We start from the raw sequence: 16,249 nt of genomic DNA, 5'->3' as shown, positions 1-16,249 counted from the left end.
CCATCCAGCAGCAGCTCCCAATCAGCTGAGCAGAGCGCTGAAAGCAGTCACATGCCTTATCTGGGTTTGTGTTTTTCCCCCTCCACGTGTCTAGATACACGGAGCAGAAGGCGGGACCAAAACAAACCATCTGATTGGTTCCCTGCTGGTCGCGAGGAGGACGGTTCTCTTAAAGGGCCAGACACGATTTATGTTTTCACCTCTGAAAAACAATACAGCATGAGCTCGACATGTCATGCATAGACCAGTTAGAATATGTAGCAGCTTTTAATGTTTTTATTATAAATGCTGCAGTTATTTGGCATAAATACCAAAATATAGAATGGTGGATTGATTTGGGAAAAGATGACATCAACCCGTTTGGTCGTAGTTTAATACATTTACTAGGCTGCATCAAGTAAACATTTGAGGTACTTGGGCTTTACTCGAGTAGGCCTACTTCCATTTGAAACATTTCTTTCATAAGTAGTTAGGCTACTGCGAATTTATATTTTGCATACACAATATATGTGCACATGTGAGATATATAATATCCCTTAGGTGTGCTTCATTTGCATAACCTGTGTCGCTGACTCCGCTCCACCTTCCACATTATTAAGAAGGGGCGGTTCCCCAGTCATCGGGGCGGACCGCTAATTTTACACAGGGAAAAAAAACAACCCCCGCTCTAGTCAGCAAACATGTACGAGTGGCTGTAATGCAAAGAGGGATACAAGTCGCATCAACGCAGTCCGTGGAAAACAAGGTAACGGCAAGTTGTCAAGATACCACCGATCACAACGGAAAGAGCGTTTGCTGGCGGTGAGTGTAACGCTCGGTTATTTAAAAATGTAAAAGGGAGAAATTGCACCATTTCACCGACGCGTGCTTCGTTGTTTTCTGGTGATTTGTCAACAAATGTGCGCGCAGCTTGGGCATGCCCGGACAGATACGGGGTGAGCGGACTTTACCGGAGCGTTGGCATATGGAAGGGAGCTTTTTTTTAATTATTTTTATATATGTATTTCTGTCCTGTTCTTCACTTCAGCGAGAATCAGTTATTTTGTTTCAACGGACCAAGTGAATAAATGATGATGTGACTGGTTCTATCCATCGCCTCCCCGAGCGCGTGCGGATTCTTCACGTCCCGGCTGATGTTCCCCGATCTTTTGGGACACACGCGCTGGTCTGTAGCTGTTTTGTCATGACACAATATTCCAGATAATTAACTAAGAAGCGTAGCTGAACTCAACACAGTGACAACTGGCCTGTCCGGTTTTTAGTCCACCCGTTAGTGGCTAATATCTGTTTTGCGCGAGTGGATCTATCGGCTCTGTTATTTATCAGAGGTGTTTGTTTTGGGGAAGAGTTGTCAGGCGAAGTGGAAGAGAAAGTGTCAACGCAGGATAATGGGAGCCATGCGAGTAACACTGTTATGACACGCTTCTGAAATCCTATAGTTTGGTGCCGCTGTCACGAGTAATAAATTAGACACCTAAACTTTTACCTGCTTATTTTTTTTTTTGGAGCGAGAAGTTTTATTCCACCATTTCGGCTGTGGTTCGCATCATGTGGCAACATCCTGTTTCTTCACAATATTGCGGCTGTCAAATTCGCGAACGTAGTGTCGACAGCGACGAGCGAGCGGACTCCGCGTGTTTCCGCAGCGAGCTGCACCGGGCATCGAGCTCCTTAATGCGGGTAAAGACGCAGCACGTTCCCGGTGGTCCTCCGGAGCCCACTTAATGACCGATTTGAAACACACAGATGACAATCGTGGTAACTTTTATTCCAACTGTGTAGAGAATACTTTTGCATCTCATCAGTAACTTACATCAACAACACAATTATCATTTACCATACAGACACAACAACATTTAGCTGGATCTCTGGATTGGGTTGGATCATTTTCCAGTGATAGGTGAAGTAGTGTGCATGACTTTATTAGAGCCTGTCACCAGCACACTTATATCCACGGGATTATGCATCCCCAAGTTACATGAAGGCAGTGGGATACATAGCAGCAGAGCTCACCTTGAGTTCACCCCCACCCTGAGTGGTGCATGGAGGAGAGCCCGGTGCACAGATGGTGCAGCAGAGGGAGCCACTTTCTGCAGCAGCTTTGAGCCTCTGACCAGCACTGTGGTGGCTGCCAGGCCTCCCTGCTGCCCCAGGCAGTGTGCGTGTAGCAGTGTGTGTATGTGCGTGATGTCTTTCTGTGTTTCCCTTGTCTGTGTTTTTTTTTTTTTTTTTATGTGTCTGACACTATTGTAATCTTGCCAGTCCTCTGTTGACTGCCAGTGGAAATTTCAAGACAGGGCTCACGTTGCCAATGACACTCAACACAAGTGCATAATTGATGTCAGTGAAACTTGTTGTACAGTTGCAGAGAAGCCCTTGGTGCATTCATTAATGGACAAACTAATTTGCCTAGAGGAGAAGTTAGATTAGCGCTGGTTTGAAGTTCTGTAATGCAACTTCTAATTAGTTTGCAGAGTCAAAACGGACTGATTTCGCTATTAATTGCCCTGGGAATAATGGAGGCCAGAGGACGTTGTGGGTCAATCATGTGTTTTTTTCTTTCCCAAAAAAAACAACGGACAGTCCCAATTCAGAGACTTGCATCGTACACTATAATAATGAGGCATGGATAATTGGATAAGCCCGTGTTTTTCCACAGTTCAAAAATGCAGTTTCGTCATTTTCGTCATCATATGATATAACATCAGGCGCGGGGACACTTTCACAAAGAGATATAAACCAAAGGGACCGCATCGCTCAGTCAACACAATTCCAGTATATCCAGTTTTAACTTTTGTATTTGACAGTCAACCCAGCCCATTTATCTCCACTCGCACCGCAAAAGGGAAGAACAGAAAACTGGGCCCCCTTTGACGAAAATATGAAACACCAGTTCAGATTGTGGCATGTGGCCAAGAGGAAGAGTGTGAGTGTTTGTGTTGAGCACCCACAGTTGAGGATGGAGTGAAACTCGTTATCTCCCTCATGAAACGGCTGCTGCGTGCAGCACATGACAGTCTAGCCAGGACTTTGGTTTCACTCACCATCCGCTTGATGTGTGTGTGTGTGTGTGTGTGTGTGTGTGTGTGTGTGTGTGTGTATGTTTATAGTGTAGACAGGCAGCTATATCCAGTTATTGTGTGGTTTAGAGAGAGAGAGAGAAGGGGGACAAACAAGCAGGTATTAATGTTGAGCTGAGGAATTGTGCAGGAGGTAGCAAATCTCCTGACTGTGACTCTGCTCTGTGGCACACTGTTCCAGATTAAGGTATTTTGCAGGAACAGCTTGATAAAAGAAATCTGCTGCAGGAGGATGGCAGATTTGGAGTAGCATTTTTAGCTCCCCCCGCACAGGGTGTTTCCATACGTTTGGCTGCTGTTGCTACTCATCACTATATTACGGCAGATGATCTTGTGTGTTTACATTGGCAGATCCATCTGTGCCTCTGAGACTCTCCATCTCTGCCTGTTTGTTTTCAGTATTACCTCACACAACATGAGCCTCTTACTGGGCATTATAATGACTAATGATTTGTTTTCATCTAATGTAGACAGGGTGAGATCATTTTATATCTGCCAGAGGGCAAACTTTCAACTGATAACAGGATGATATTTGGCATATTTTGTTTGGCCTTGAAACAAATCCCGCCCGAATTACCTGCCAGCTAAAGATCATAACCACAAATGAGTCAAACACAGTCCCACAAATACGTTTTTCTTGACGTTTACACGCATACTTGTCGCGTCTAACTCTTAACGTTTCCATCTCGTGTCCCCTTCTCGTCTCCAGGGACTTTACCGCTGAGGCGTCGGATGGATGATGAGGAGGAGGACATGTCACGGCCCATCTCGCAGCTCTGGGGAACGCCCTTTAGGGACATCAAGTACGAAGACCGCGCCACACAGATCGCGGCTGGACAGGCCCTCGCTGCTGTCACTGCTGCCGTGCCCACGTCGCAGAGCCACAACAACAACAACAACAGCATCGGCATCAACACGCTGCCCTGCAGCTTGCACCGGCAGCCTCGCATACCCTTTCACGGTAAGGAGGGGTGAGATGATGTGAGCCCGGGCTTACGGTTTTTTAAAAAAACGTGTGTTCTAGCACAAGCGTACGTTATTAGTCATTCCTTTTATCCGGCAGGTTACTCACTGGGAACCTTCCTCTAAGACCCAAGTGATAACAAACTGAGCGGGAGGCAGGTGTTTTTCTTTGTTCTTGGGTTATTAAACGAACTAAATTAAAATTTTAAATTATCACTGCAAAACAGAGAATATGTTTCCTTGTAACTGGGAGATCCCCATGTCCGATTATACGCATGCTGAGAACGTAAGAAACATTCCATTCAAAGAAACGGTTTGTTTACTGTGTAGATTTATCTTTACTAATAATATATTAGCTATTAACTATTAACTTAAATCTGATAAATTAATTGCATTCTTTTGGGGATTTTAAATGACCATTTCTTGAAAAAATAAAAACAGACAACACTGACTTCATAGACACATAAAGGCACATACCAACACTAATATGACTTTTAATCCAATATGGTTTTCCCATCTCTAATCAAATCAGTGTGAGAGCAACCCTAATTGAATTGAACCAATGTTGAAGTAGAATGTTGTTTGTTTGTTGACTCAGTGTCAGTGTGTGTGACGTACATATTGTTCTGGGTTTAAAGTCCTCAATACATAAACGCCACTGACTAGTTATTACCTTGTCGTACATTGTAATCTACCCACTAATGGATGTCATGCACTTCTCCTGAATAAAGTCCAGGACGCTCCGTTTCTTAGAGGTATTATGGGCCTCTGTGAGGCATTCTGCACACATGATAACAGAAAAAATGTGTTTTCCCTCCAAGTGGCATGACTGCAGAAGCGCATGCTAGAGGCTCTGAGTAAACTCAGTGACACGACAGAGAGGTAGCAGTTCACCGAGGACGTTGCTGATTTAATACGGTGTTTGAATTTTCCACCTACCAACGCTCAAGAACGCAATAATAAGGCAGTGTAAAATAGATACTCTTTATTTGACTTCGCAGGTCAGACACAGTTGTGTTTGAGGCCATTAATATTAATCAAGATTATTTTACGACTGTCTGCAGAGTGTTTTCTGAGGTTTTACGCTGTCTCATCCAAAAATCAAAAAGGAAAACATAAGTGGTTTTACTGAACTGTTATGTCTCTTAGCCTGATATTCAACTTGGCTCTGACACGCACAACAGCCTCTTGGTGATTTGAAGAGATCCAACAACAACACAAGTTTTAAGAAAGCTTGATGTTTTCCTTTTAGGCAACGCTGGATTACGCTCACATTTCCCCGCTCAGTTTGAGCCCATGGAGGACCGGGGAGAGAGGCAGATTGAAGCGGAGGAGGAAGAGGGCAGAGGGGAGGAAGAGGACAGGATGGCAGAGAGGCCCGAGGAGCAGGCAGGGGCGAGCGTGGAGGCGCAAATCGGTCGTAAACTTCGGGAGATCGGAGACAAGTTCCAACAGGATCACGTTGAACTGGTAAGCCTCACTCCCAAGCAGTGAAGTGGATCGTTAAATGACCCCCCCCCCCCCACTTCAAACAACAGGCCGCAGAGCCATATGCACTTTTAAGTGTCAAAGTGTAAACAATATAATCACGAGTGGACTAACAGAGAAGAGATGGATTGTCACATAGATGCCTGCTTGTGCATATCACGAGACACGGCAGCAGCAGCAGGCTAGGACTTAATCTATATCTGGTTGACTTGTGACACAAAAAGTTAGTGTTTTGTGTCATAACTCTGTATGTGTGTCAGCTTTTACTTGATTAGAGACACAAGTCAAAGCTACCGTGTGCCAATGTGTGGCTCACTCTTGGGAAGAAAAAGGGGAAGAACATTTTGCCAGCTGGATTGGCCACAACCAGCTGCGGATAAAAATAGCTTGTGCAGTGATTCAAACCACTTTCTTTGCCACACTGAAGGAAAAGTCCTCAATCGCTAATACAGCATGATTTAGTGACTTCATGCAAATTCTAAAACTACAAAACTAATATGTGTTCAGTCAGTATCCTGGCTGCCAGGATGAATATCTAAATATTGATTCTTATTTCGGCCCTTTGGTCAAGGTCATGTTAAAACAGTACTTTAGTCCGAGCAGAGGGTTATAAACTACGTTGATACCATGTTATTACAGCCGATAGGAATATTAGAGATACGTTTTCTGGGTTACAAAGACAGAAGGAAAAAAAAAACAAATGAGTGAAATGCATGTTTGTACATCCAGATGTTTTTCTAGAAACACCAGATTAATTGACACCCTCCCACTCTTGACCAGTTTTCCTTGTCGCCGCGTTGTCATTTCTAAGATAACATCAGCTATCTGTTTGCTACGTGTGACCTTTACCTGAAGGTAGACTTCGTTGTCCTGAACGTACTTCATGAAACAATTTGGGACTTAGAGATGATGAAGGCAATGGAGCGTGGAGGCTCACTGTTTCCAAAGCTCCCGAGGGAATAGTTCAGCACACATAACCATGTCTAGTTCCTGATATGCGATTAATTGCGCATATCAAGAAATGAAATCCACAGGGAAACATTGCAGGACTTGAAACCAATTTGACAGACAACGACGTGTTCCACTCACACGTTTCTGTTCCCCTTTGGCGAGATTGGGTATCGCTGTGTGTTTTGATAACAGGTCCAGGGGGTTGCTCCTATCAGTGTTTGTGAAGCAGTCACTGCTCTGGCTGAGAGTCCACATAAGTCACGTGAATATGAACTTAGTTAATAATTACAAATATGCTGGGAGTGTTTTTTTGCTATGGGGGGGTCCGTGTCGACAGCGAGGCGTGGTCGATACGTTTCGAAAAAGCACTTAGCTGGGGTTGATGAAGACGGAAATAGAGAGTGAGGGAAAGAATGTAAAGAAAGTGACATATGGTGAGAGATTTTGAGGAAGACAGCTTGAGAAAGAGCAGGTGAGATCGATGTGACTGTCACAAACAGGAGTGAGCAGCACGTCTGTGTCTGGGTAGAGTTGGCCGGCTGTTTATACGGTGTCTAAAAATAGACTCTGACTCACGGCTACCACAATACCTCAGTTGTCCCGCTGACTGCCTCTGTGCGTGCGTCTTTTTTGTGTGTTTTGGTTCGTGTGTGCAACTCTGTGACAGAGAGATAAGAGAGAAACTTTTCTTTTTTGTCTGCTGTCTGCACTCAAGTTAGTTTTCATCCCGCCGTTGTAGGATTATTCCAAAGGGAGAATAATCACAAGTGATCTCTTGTGATATCCGATCACTTCTTCTGCATTGTGTCTGCAGCTAGACTTTTTCGCTCGCCTCTCCAAGCAGAAGTAGCCGGTGTGCGCTAATGTGTGGGTTGCTGTTGACGTGAAGTACATTGTATTTGTGGTTTGAGTCTGTCAGGGAAATAAAAAAATAAAAAAGTGAATCCATTCTAGTATTGAGCAAACATGCATGTTTTTAGTTTTCTTAAATGTTTGGGGTGCATTAGCCTTTTCCACACGATGACAGCAGAAAGAGGAGCCTCACGTGGAACAAGCCAGGGTACTGTTTAAATACCCTCAGCAGTGTAGAATTAAGGCAATTAAGGACAATTAGGGTTACATTTAGCTGTGCTGGTTCAATTCAGTTCAGTCTGCCAGTTTTGCATCAAATAGCCTGTGGCGGGCTCTGATTGCTGGGCTGGTAGAGACCTTGATGGAGAGAGCAGGGAGAGAGAGAGATAGAGATATCCTAACAGGAATGCTTATGCAACAGGCTGCAATATCTGAGCGCGGGCTGTTCGGAAAAGCCAGTGGGGAGCTGTGCAGGATCAGAGATGAGGAGGGGGAGAGAGGAGATTGCAGGCTTGCAGCAGGAACCCCTTCATCTGTCTGTAGTCCACGCGGGCTGCACAGCCCCCCCAAAAAAAGAAAATGACAAGAGCTGGGAGAAGGCAGCTCAAAAAAGAGGGAGCAGTTTCATTTTCCGTCGGCTTTTGTCTTGATAATTATTCGCCTGACTCCTCTATTACACGAGAGCTGTGATGAAATAGGCGGCGCGTTCTCTGAAAGCGTTTCACTTTGAGGTTTCTTGTTTAGAAGTAAACAGTGCGACACTTAATCAGAGGAACTGTCCCAAAGCCCAGCGAGGATGATCGAGTGGCATTAGGATGATAAGCGGCAGCTCCCGGAGGGGGGCGGGGGGGGGGGGGGGTGTTTTGCAGTTTTTAGCCTGGTCATTTTCATCCTCTCATCAAACAACTAAATCAAGTATTGCAATCAACTCCTGTCCGGGAGAACGAGAGGAAATCCTGATACTGTATGTGCTGCAGGATGTGCATGTGACAGACATGTTTGCTAGACACAAGGCCAATGTTGTGGAAACATCCAGTCTACTAGGTCATATGGTTTGAGCTCACAGGGTTCACCACAGTTCACGAGGCTTTACCTCAAAAGCCTGTTATGATGAAATGTGAGACAATGAGACATAGTAGCTGTGATTTAACATGCCCTCCCTGATGCTAACAAGCTAATGTGTGTTGTTCTTTCTCCCCGTTTCCTTGCAGTTCATGAGGTATCAGAGACAAAACCTGCCTGCCTGGATGCGCCTTACGATGGCCCTGTTTGGCTTTCTGTTTCCAAGAGAGGCTCTGGTCCCCCGCCTGAGAGGAGAGCAGAGATGAAGGGGCTTCCTGTCGGCCCTCGCCTCAGCCCTTGTTCCCACCCCCCCACCCCCCTCTCCCCCCTCCCCGCAGGGGACAAGGGTCCAGACTTTTAAGATGGCACTGTAAGATGGAACACGGGTTTGGATTTTGTTTTCTAATTGAACACAAAGATGAGATGAAGAAGACACTGGTCACCGCTGGACGGAGACTGATTACAATTTTTTTTTCTTGTTTTTCTTTTTGTTTTTGTAGTTTGTTTTTTCGCCTCTCCAAGAAGAAGCCATCGCGTTTGAAGAGATATTTTCGAAATATTTGTAAGATGACCTATTTTGTACAGTAAACTGCTCTTTTTATTTGGTATTTCAAGTCTTGAAGGACCTCCATCAGTCCAGGGAATGCCTTATTCTCTCCTGCTACAGTACTTTTGCATCAAGGAAGTCATAAAATATAGAGATTCATTTTAAGATTAGGCCACTTTTTTTGGCGACAAACTGTGGACGTGGACATTTTTGTGCTGAAGTTACTGACTTCAAACCTTGAGGACTCGAGGCACATTTCTAATTTATCCTCAGAAAAAAACAATAAGCCCTGTACTTATCCTTTAGTGTTCCACACTGGCTAATTTGAAAGTGGTCGTGATGACGTCGAGGCGGTGCTACACACTCAGTTTAGATGTTTTACCAGCTTCCACGGTAGACGTAAGGGCCTTTATATCGACCCGTCTCATCCATCAGCCTCTCCATCTCCAGCACCACTCATGATGTTGAGTCAAAGTGGCCTAAAGACCCACTATGTAGATTCAGATCCTGTCGATTTTAAAGGAGAAAACACATGTATACTTGAATGTAGGTGTGCTGAAGATATTCTAATTGAGTGACTTCAATACCTGGCATCATCGTGGTTACTCTTTGAATTTGCGATCACGTGTATGTAGGAGTGCGTGCTTACTGTTTCCAAAATCTGCAGTCATTTTGAAACCAAATAAGCACAAACAAATCTCCTTTGTGGGATCACGATCAGGGAACTAAAAAACAATCACGCGGCTGAAAATCTTTGGATGAATGTCATCGTATTCTAAAGCTTTTTCAGTATTTCTTTCTCTGGCTGGATTGACAATCGCAATTTTTGCCCTTTGCTGCGTTGTGTGGGCCGCCTGTGGGAGAGGTGACATTTATCAGCGTTTTTTTTTTTTTTAGGGGCGAGCAATATTCAAGCCAGTTGGAAGGAAGTCAAATCTTAGGGATCTGTTGCATTTGCAATCAAACTGAAGGAATCAGAAGGACGTTTCCCAAAATACGGTCTTGTGTTCTCAATGAAATACACCTCTAAACAAATATCTTTGCTGCAGAAACTTTTTTGGGGTTAAAGTTACCGAGATGCATTTTTATTTTATTTCACTCCGGGTGTAAATGTCTCGAGCACTGATTCAATCCCGATGTGCTGATACGTGTATGTATCCACCTTTCATTCAAGTGCTTTCTTTCACCAAACTGCCAGTGGGTGTATTCAGCTTCACTGAGAACTTAGTAAGAACAGCTTCTGTACAGTTCAAACATTTTTACTCACACATTTGGATATAGGAGAATACTATAAAACCCCTTTGTGACAACTGCTACGTTAGCATTTTGCAACGACACAGCCACTGTTTCTCAATGTAAGGTTTATAAAGGAAAAAGTCTTGGAAGGACTTTAAATAAGATGTTAAAAATTCCTAATTTGATGTATTATTTCAGTCTGTTGTAGATTCATGATATGAACTTTTGAAGACACTGATGGTTTTTTTTCTTCTTACTCTTTTATGTTTTCTGCAGGGAGTAGTTAAGAACCATGTTAATTACCTGATGCTAATTTTTTGAGTTGCGTTTGCAAATGATCTGCCTTTGAATGACGACTCCATGTTGGTAGACGATGCTGTACAAGCAAAGATCTTTAATTCGACTTTTTACGTTTTCCCAAAGCACATTCACTCAACATCAACATGGAGGTTTCTTTTTTTCTGTAACGACAAATGCTGAACCAAAAGTTTGTTTCCTGCAAACACTGAACGCTGAGCCAATTCAGATAGACGCACGCTGGTCTTCAGTCCAAAGCTTCACCCTCTTTGTCGTCATCGGACGTCATGTTTAACTACTCCCTGTCCTTATTGAGAACAAGATTCACTTTGTTTTGCTTCTTTTTAGATAATTTATTCTAATTTATTTTTCTGTATATTTGCTCAGTGCTACTGTATAGATGCTATCTCAGTGTGTACAGTCCCTTTCTTCTCATTGTTGATGCGCATTCAGTTGTGTGTTTGGTGCCTGTGTGTGGGGAGGTTGGACTAAAGCCATGTGCCTCGTGCGTTCTCACAGGAATGGGTGTGAGTCTTTACAAATCACGTGAACAACAGACAATCAAATGTACAAAACGTGCCTTGTGAGTTAACAGACCTGCCACATCATCATCAACACTTGGCATAACTACCCAAAGTCACTGGTCACCGCTACAGTCGAGTTGGCACAAACAGTACGGCGTGTTCGTTGTGCCTTGATACGCAAAAAAGAAAAAATCTGTTTCACGAGGCACAGGCTCAACCTTTGACATCTCTCAGCACGAACGGCGAGTTTCACCACGCAAAAACCTTCTTAATATCAGAAACGACTGTTTGCAATCAATGTGCACTGTAAAAAAAAACAACAACAATTTTTTTTACCTGTATACTGTACTTTGCGCCTCTCTTTCTACTCCTGTGCTGAACTTCCCCTCTGAAAACTCTTTAAGATCTGTAATATGCTGGATCGGCCTAGCTCGTCTGGGTATTTTGTGCTTTATTATCTGCAATCTAGTAGGGCTGCGGGTTTACATTTGAAGGAGGAGTGAGCCACCATGGTGCCCAGTATTATTTGTATGCGAGATGGGTTGAACAGCCACCCAGTTGGTCTGGTGTTGATCTGAGCCTGTCGTTACCAACCACTGTTGCAACCCTGACTCAAGTGAAACATTTGTTATTCGTTCAACCTTCAGTGTCTTTAATGTCAAATTTCTTCGGTCATTTCTTCTTTTTTTTTTATATCCAAGAAAGAGTGCATCTTTACTGTCAAGTGCTGTGAATTGGTGTTTTTTTCTACATTTGACATGGATTTGACACAGCTATTGTTGCTACCTTTATAAAAAAAACTTTTTTGGCGAAGATTTTCCACATCTTTTTGTAAGAAGACGAAGAACGAACTACAACAACACAACTTTTTTGCTATGATTGCTTTTTTTCAATGTTGTGGCATTTATAATTTTGGATATTGCCAAGTCTGCTGAGACACTCAGTTCAAGGGCTTTTTTCGATATATGTAAATGGAGTAAAAATGCATGTCCAACATTCCTGAAAAAAACGGTATCTTAAAGGTTTGAATGTAATTTAATGGAGTGAAAACCACGATATCTCTTTTAATACATGAACTGAACAGTGGAACTTAATTCAGACTCCTGCGCTGTGTGCGCGCGGGGAGTTTGTATTGTCTTCACATTTCTTTCTTTACGTTCAGAGTGGTCTCAAGGATTTCACATCCATGTGTCCTAATGAAGTGAGACCCAGTCCAGATGTAGCAGTTTTTGTTAAAGCATTGGCTGTGTTATCTTTGGGACTGCTCTGTGTCTACTGCACAGTTTTCAAATGGCGCAGGAAATGAAGCGATGGAGGGAACGAAGGAGGACGGGGATGTTTGTTCTTTTTCTAGTGCAATATGCTGTACATAAGAGCTTGACTCTCGAAATCTTACAATTTCTCTTATTTTCTTCTGTTGTTGAATGGGTACATTGCTGTTTTTTTTTTTCATTAAAACTTTATGGACAATTGAAATTGCTTGTGCTTCATTTATTTTACTAAAGAAAACCTAAACGCATATACACAGTTGACTTTAAATAACAGCAAGAAAATGATGCCTGCAACTGACGTGGTTTTGACTGGTCTTAGATTAGCGTAGCCATTTCTTTTAAACCCACACTGGGAAAAGTACCCTGGTGCGCTGTGTGTTTGCGCATGTAAACATCACATCCTAGTCTCAGAAACCTGGAGTACTCTGATACAGACCGGGATATTGTGGCATGTAAAGAGCTTATCCAGGTGTCTGCCAGGTGTGTCGTCAACTCAAGTTACAGCCAGTAAAATTAAATTAAAGAAGATGGACAGCATAATGATGAAAAGCTTCAAAATTAAAGTCTGATACATAGACTGTATATGAGAAATAGAGGCAGTCACTGTGAAGCCACCCCGTGGTTTGTGGACAACAGTTTTGAAGTTTGTCATTTTGGCCGTCGCCATCTTGGATTTTTGCAACCAAAAGTGACATGAGAGGGTGGCGCCAAGTACAACCCAACGCTGAGTAAGACATTTTTAGGAGACCAAAATGTTACAATAAACATGAAAACACACTGTGAAAGGGTTAAAGATGTAAAACGAAAACATGGACAACTCTCAGACCAGAAAACGTCATAGTAGTGACCTTTCAATCACAAGGTAGCCACGCCCTAAAGCATACCCTGCTTTTTAATTCTGGCGATTGCATTCACATTTAAAAAATCATGAAAGTGGAGTTCATTTTTGAAGATTATCTTGCTGAACAGAAAGTGTATCATATACTTGTGTTTCCCAGAGAGCCTATTTTCTGAAATAACCCAAAACCCAAAGGAAAAATCCTGCTAACTTCTGGGGTTGGCTTACAAAAATACGTCATCCCTGCAGCCTTATTGGAAAGAATGCAAGTTTAAGGCACTTCCGCATTGACTTCACTTTTCAGGCCCGAAGGTTGAGACTGGTCTGACAGTCGTAAGGGACGAAAGGTCAAGAGATCATAACTTATTAAAATTCAATCTGAGGTGGTTATGAAGATTTTATGGCAACCCATCTATTAGTTGTTGGGACATAAATCAAACCGACAGATGCCAACCCCATGATGGTACTAAAGGAAAAGTCAGGTGTTCACCAAAGTCCTTTGGGTTTACTCTCTGGGGACCATGAATGTCTGTGTGAGGGGTTTTTTCTCAATCCATCCAGCATATATTTCAAATAAAGATATTTCACGCTGGACTAAAGAGGTGGACATTGCCATCCATAGAACCATGCTGCTTCATGCCGCCGGTCTAGCTCAACATCAAATGGGATGATTTAAATGAGTCATGTGTTCATCGCCTCACGTGCTTCTGCTGTCACACAAACGACAACAATCACAAAAAGTCTCCCCGAACACAAACCTCTTCTATCACTAACCAGTGATTTAAACCCACCAAAAGCCAAAAAGTTAATTTAGTATGAACGATAGAAGCATTTCATGAGTCCTGAAGGGAAATGATGGAGTTTAGCACCTCTTTTTTTTTTTTTTACACGCTCTACCCTCTGGGGGAAAGGTGCAACCTTCGGTAAACTGTGATTCACTTTTCTGTCACTAAAGCAATCTCCTTCAGGCAGCTGCTTAAACAGGGGCAGCGAGGAAGGTTAAAGGAGTGTATACGTATGTGTGTCATGTGGGGGAGTGCAGAAACACATGGCCTCAGGGGGAAAAAAATCCACGTTTTCAAGGCCTGACCTGAACCTCATTAAGATTAACATATTGCATTGTGTTGCACTTTAGGGCTTTTTTACTATTTGTTTCTGCTTTTTGAGAACAGCGTGTTAAGGTAAGTGACAGTCACTGTATGTATAACATAAATCATTTGTAAACAGACTGCCTACCCTTTAGGACATTGTGAGAAAAAAAGAATCGTTTTGGTGTGTCAAGTTACTTCAACGAATGATACTGTTTGTGTTCCCAGACGTCCTTAGATTACACCACATTATGGACCTAATGAGATGCTGACATGTTTTCATTCTCATTCCTAATTTCCAAATAATGTGAAGTACTACTTTATGTGAAACTTCTTAATTTTGCCCGAGCAGTGACAGAATACAAACACATGTTGGTGCGCTCTTGGCAAAATTTGACTGTGAAAATTGCTAGCAGACCAGTAAACAGCTTGTTGTGCACAATACACAAGTTATTTTGATCTTCATCATGGTTTAGAGATGAAGACCAGCCATTTTGTCAGGCGGGATGACATTTTTCTCAAAGTCCATTTGACTGCAAACACAGACTGTTATAAACTCTTTTGCTGCAGATTGTATTAAAGCTTAACGACGCATTCCCAGAATGCATCGCTAACATATACAGGCTTTAACCACAAAACCGGCTCTGTGTTCGCCTCCTTAACCTCCCTCCAGCTGAAGTGAAAGCCTCATCCCCTGGGACTGCTGGTAAATACAGACAAGTGTGTGTATGAGCATTTGTGTGTGTCTTCAGGGAGAAAGAGAGAAAAAAAAAGCGTGGGGGAGGAGGGGTTAGGGGGCGAGGGCCTGCTTGGCTCAGCACTTTTTTCGCACACAGCCCTGACAAAGGCCTCTCTGTTCTCCTGGCCAGTCACTCAGGGAGACGCCCTCATGATAGCCCGGTGCCTATCTCAAGGGTCACGCCTCAACTTCAGCAGCCAGAGAAGCTCCAGTCCCTGGCTCTTTTTGTTTACTTCTGCCTCTCTGCCTGGGAGCGCCACCAATTAACCCTTCGGTGTCTGACTTTCTGATGATAGCACGAGTGGTGCTGTGTTGCCAGCAAGGAAAGGCCTCAAATGTTTTAGGGTGATCTTCTGTGCAACAATGCAATATCTGTCTATATTTGGCATTGTAGAAGACCATTGTATTAATTGCATTCTTTTATAATGTGTATTCCTGCCAGTTCTGTTTGTATCAACCACTTTTTGCTTTGTGAAACAGACCTGCATTGAGCCCATGCAAAATCCACTACGACAGACTTGTGAGTAGGGTTCTCAGACCCAACTCACCCCCTGATCTGCATGAATACACATCTTGGGTGCTGATAGTTTCGAGGTCCCTTGTCCTTCATGAGAAGCTTAACCCAACCCACACCTTCTGTTTCACTGTTATTTCTTGTAACACTGTATATAATCACGGCCAGAACTTTGTTGTGAACTTCTGTCTCCACTGCGCAGTGAATAAAACGAATCTGAACCAGCCACATAATTGGACCTGAAAGAAGCTTTTCTTCCGCAGCATCCAGCACACAAGCTTCTCTTGTGTCTCTGTGTCAGGTTGCTATACAGTGTGGTTTTGCCATAATCTTGTTCTTTGTTCAGCTGTTTCACTTTCCCCGCGTTTGTTTTGTGCTCCACCTGTGAACCAAGACTGAGCGAGGACAAAAGTGAGTTTACAATATTTGCCTGGTTTATGAATACACAGAACAATCTCATGAGACATCACAGAAAGTGATGACATTTCAATTATCACCTTCTAAAAGCTGTGTGTGTGTTTTGCAGTAGGTGTCAGGGAAAGAGGTCAAGGGAGGTGCATCTTCCTGCACCGGGAGTGTCAGAAACATCCATTTTTACTGTGAGAAATAATCAATCCAATCTCTGTCTACACCTACAAAGCTATACTCAGTTATTACAGGTGCATATGCCCCGAGATATTGAACTCAGTATAGCTCACAGAAAGACGTTTCTAAATTTCTGTAAGTGTAAAATAAACACATTTTTCAATGCAGGAAAGAAAAGCACAAAGAACACCAATGGGTAATCTTAATGTTTTTT

General features: G+C 43.1%; 1 protein-coding gene across 1 annotated transcript; it reads left to right on the top strand.

The window, feature by feature from the left end:
- Positions 1 to 3,812: 3,812 nt before the first annotated feature.
- Positions 3,813 to 8,662, top strand: bmf2 (BCL2 modifying factor 2; the record flags this gene model as incomplete). Its single annotated transcript, XM_079180952.1, has 3 exons — positions 3,813 to 4,041; positions 5,296 to 5,513; positions 8,546 to 8,662. The coding sequence occupies 3 exons, from the start codon at positions 3,813 to 3,815 to the stop codon at positions 8,660 to 8,662; spliced, it is 564 nt and encodes a 187-aa protein (XP_079037078.1).
- Between the last annotated feature and the right edge of the window lie 7,587 nt (positions 8,663 to 16,249).

This window comes from Pholis gunnellus (genome assembly GCF_910591455.1).
Source record: "Pholis gunnellus genome assembly, chromosome: 19".
NCBI lineage: Eukaryota > Metazoa > Chordata > Actinopteri > Perciformes > Pholidae > Pholis > Pholis gunnellus.
This window is presented reverse-complemented; position numbering and strand designations above follow the sequence as displayed.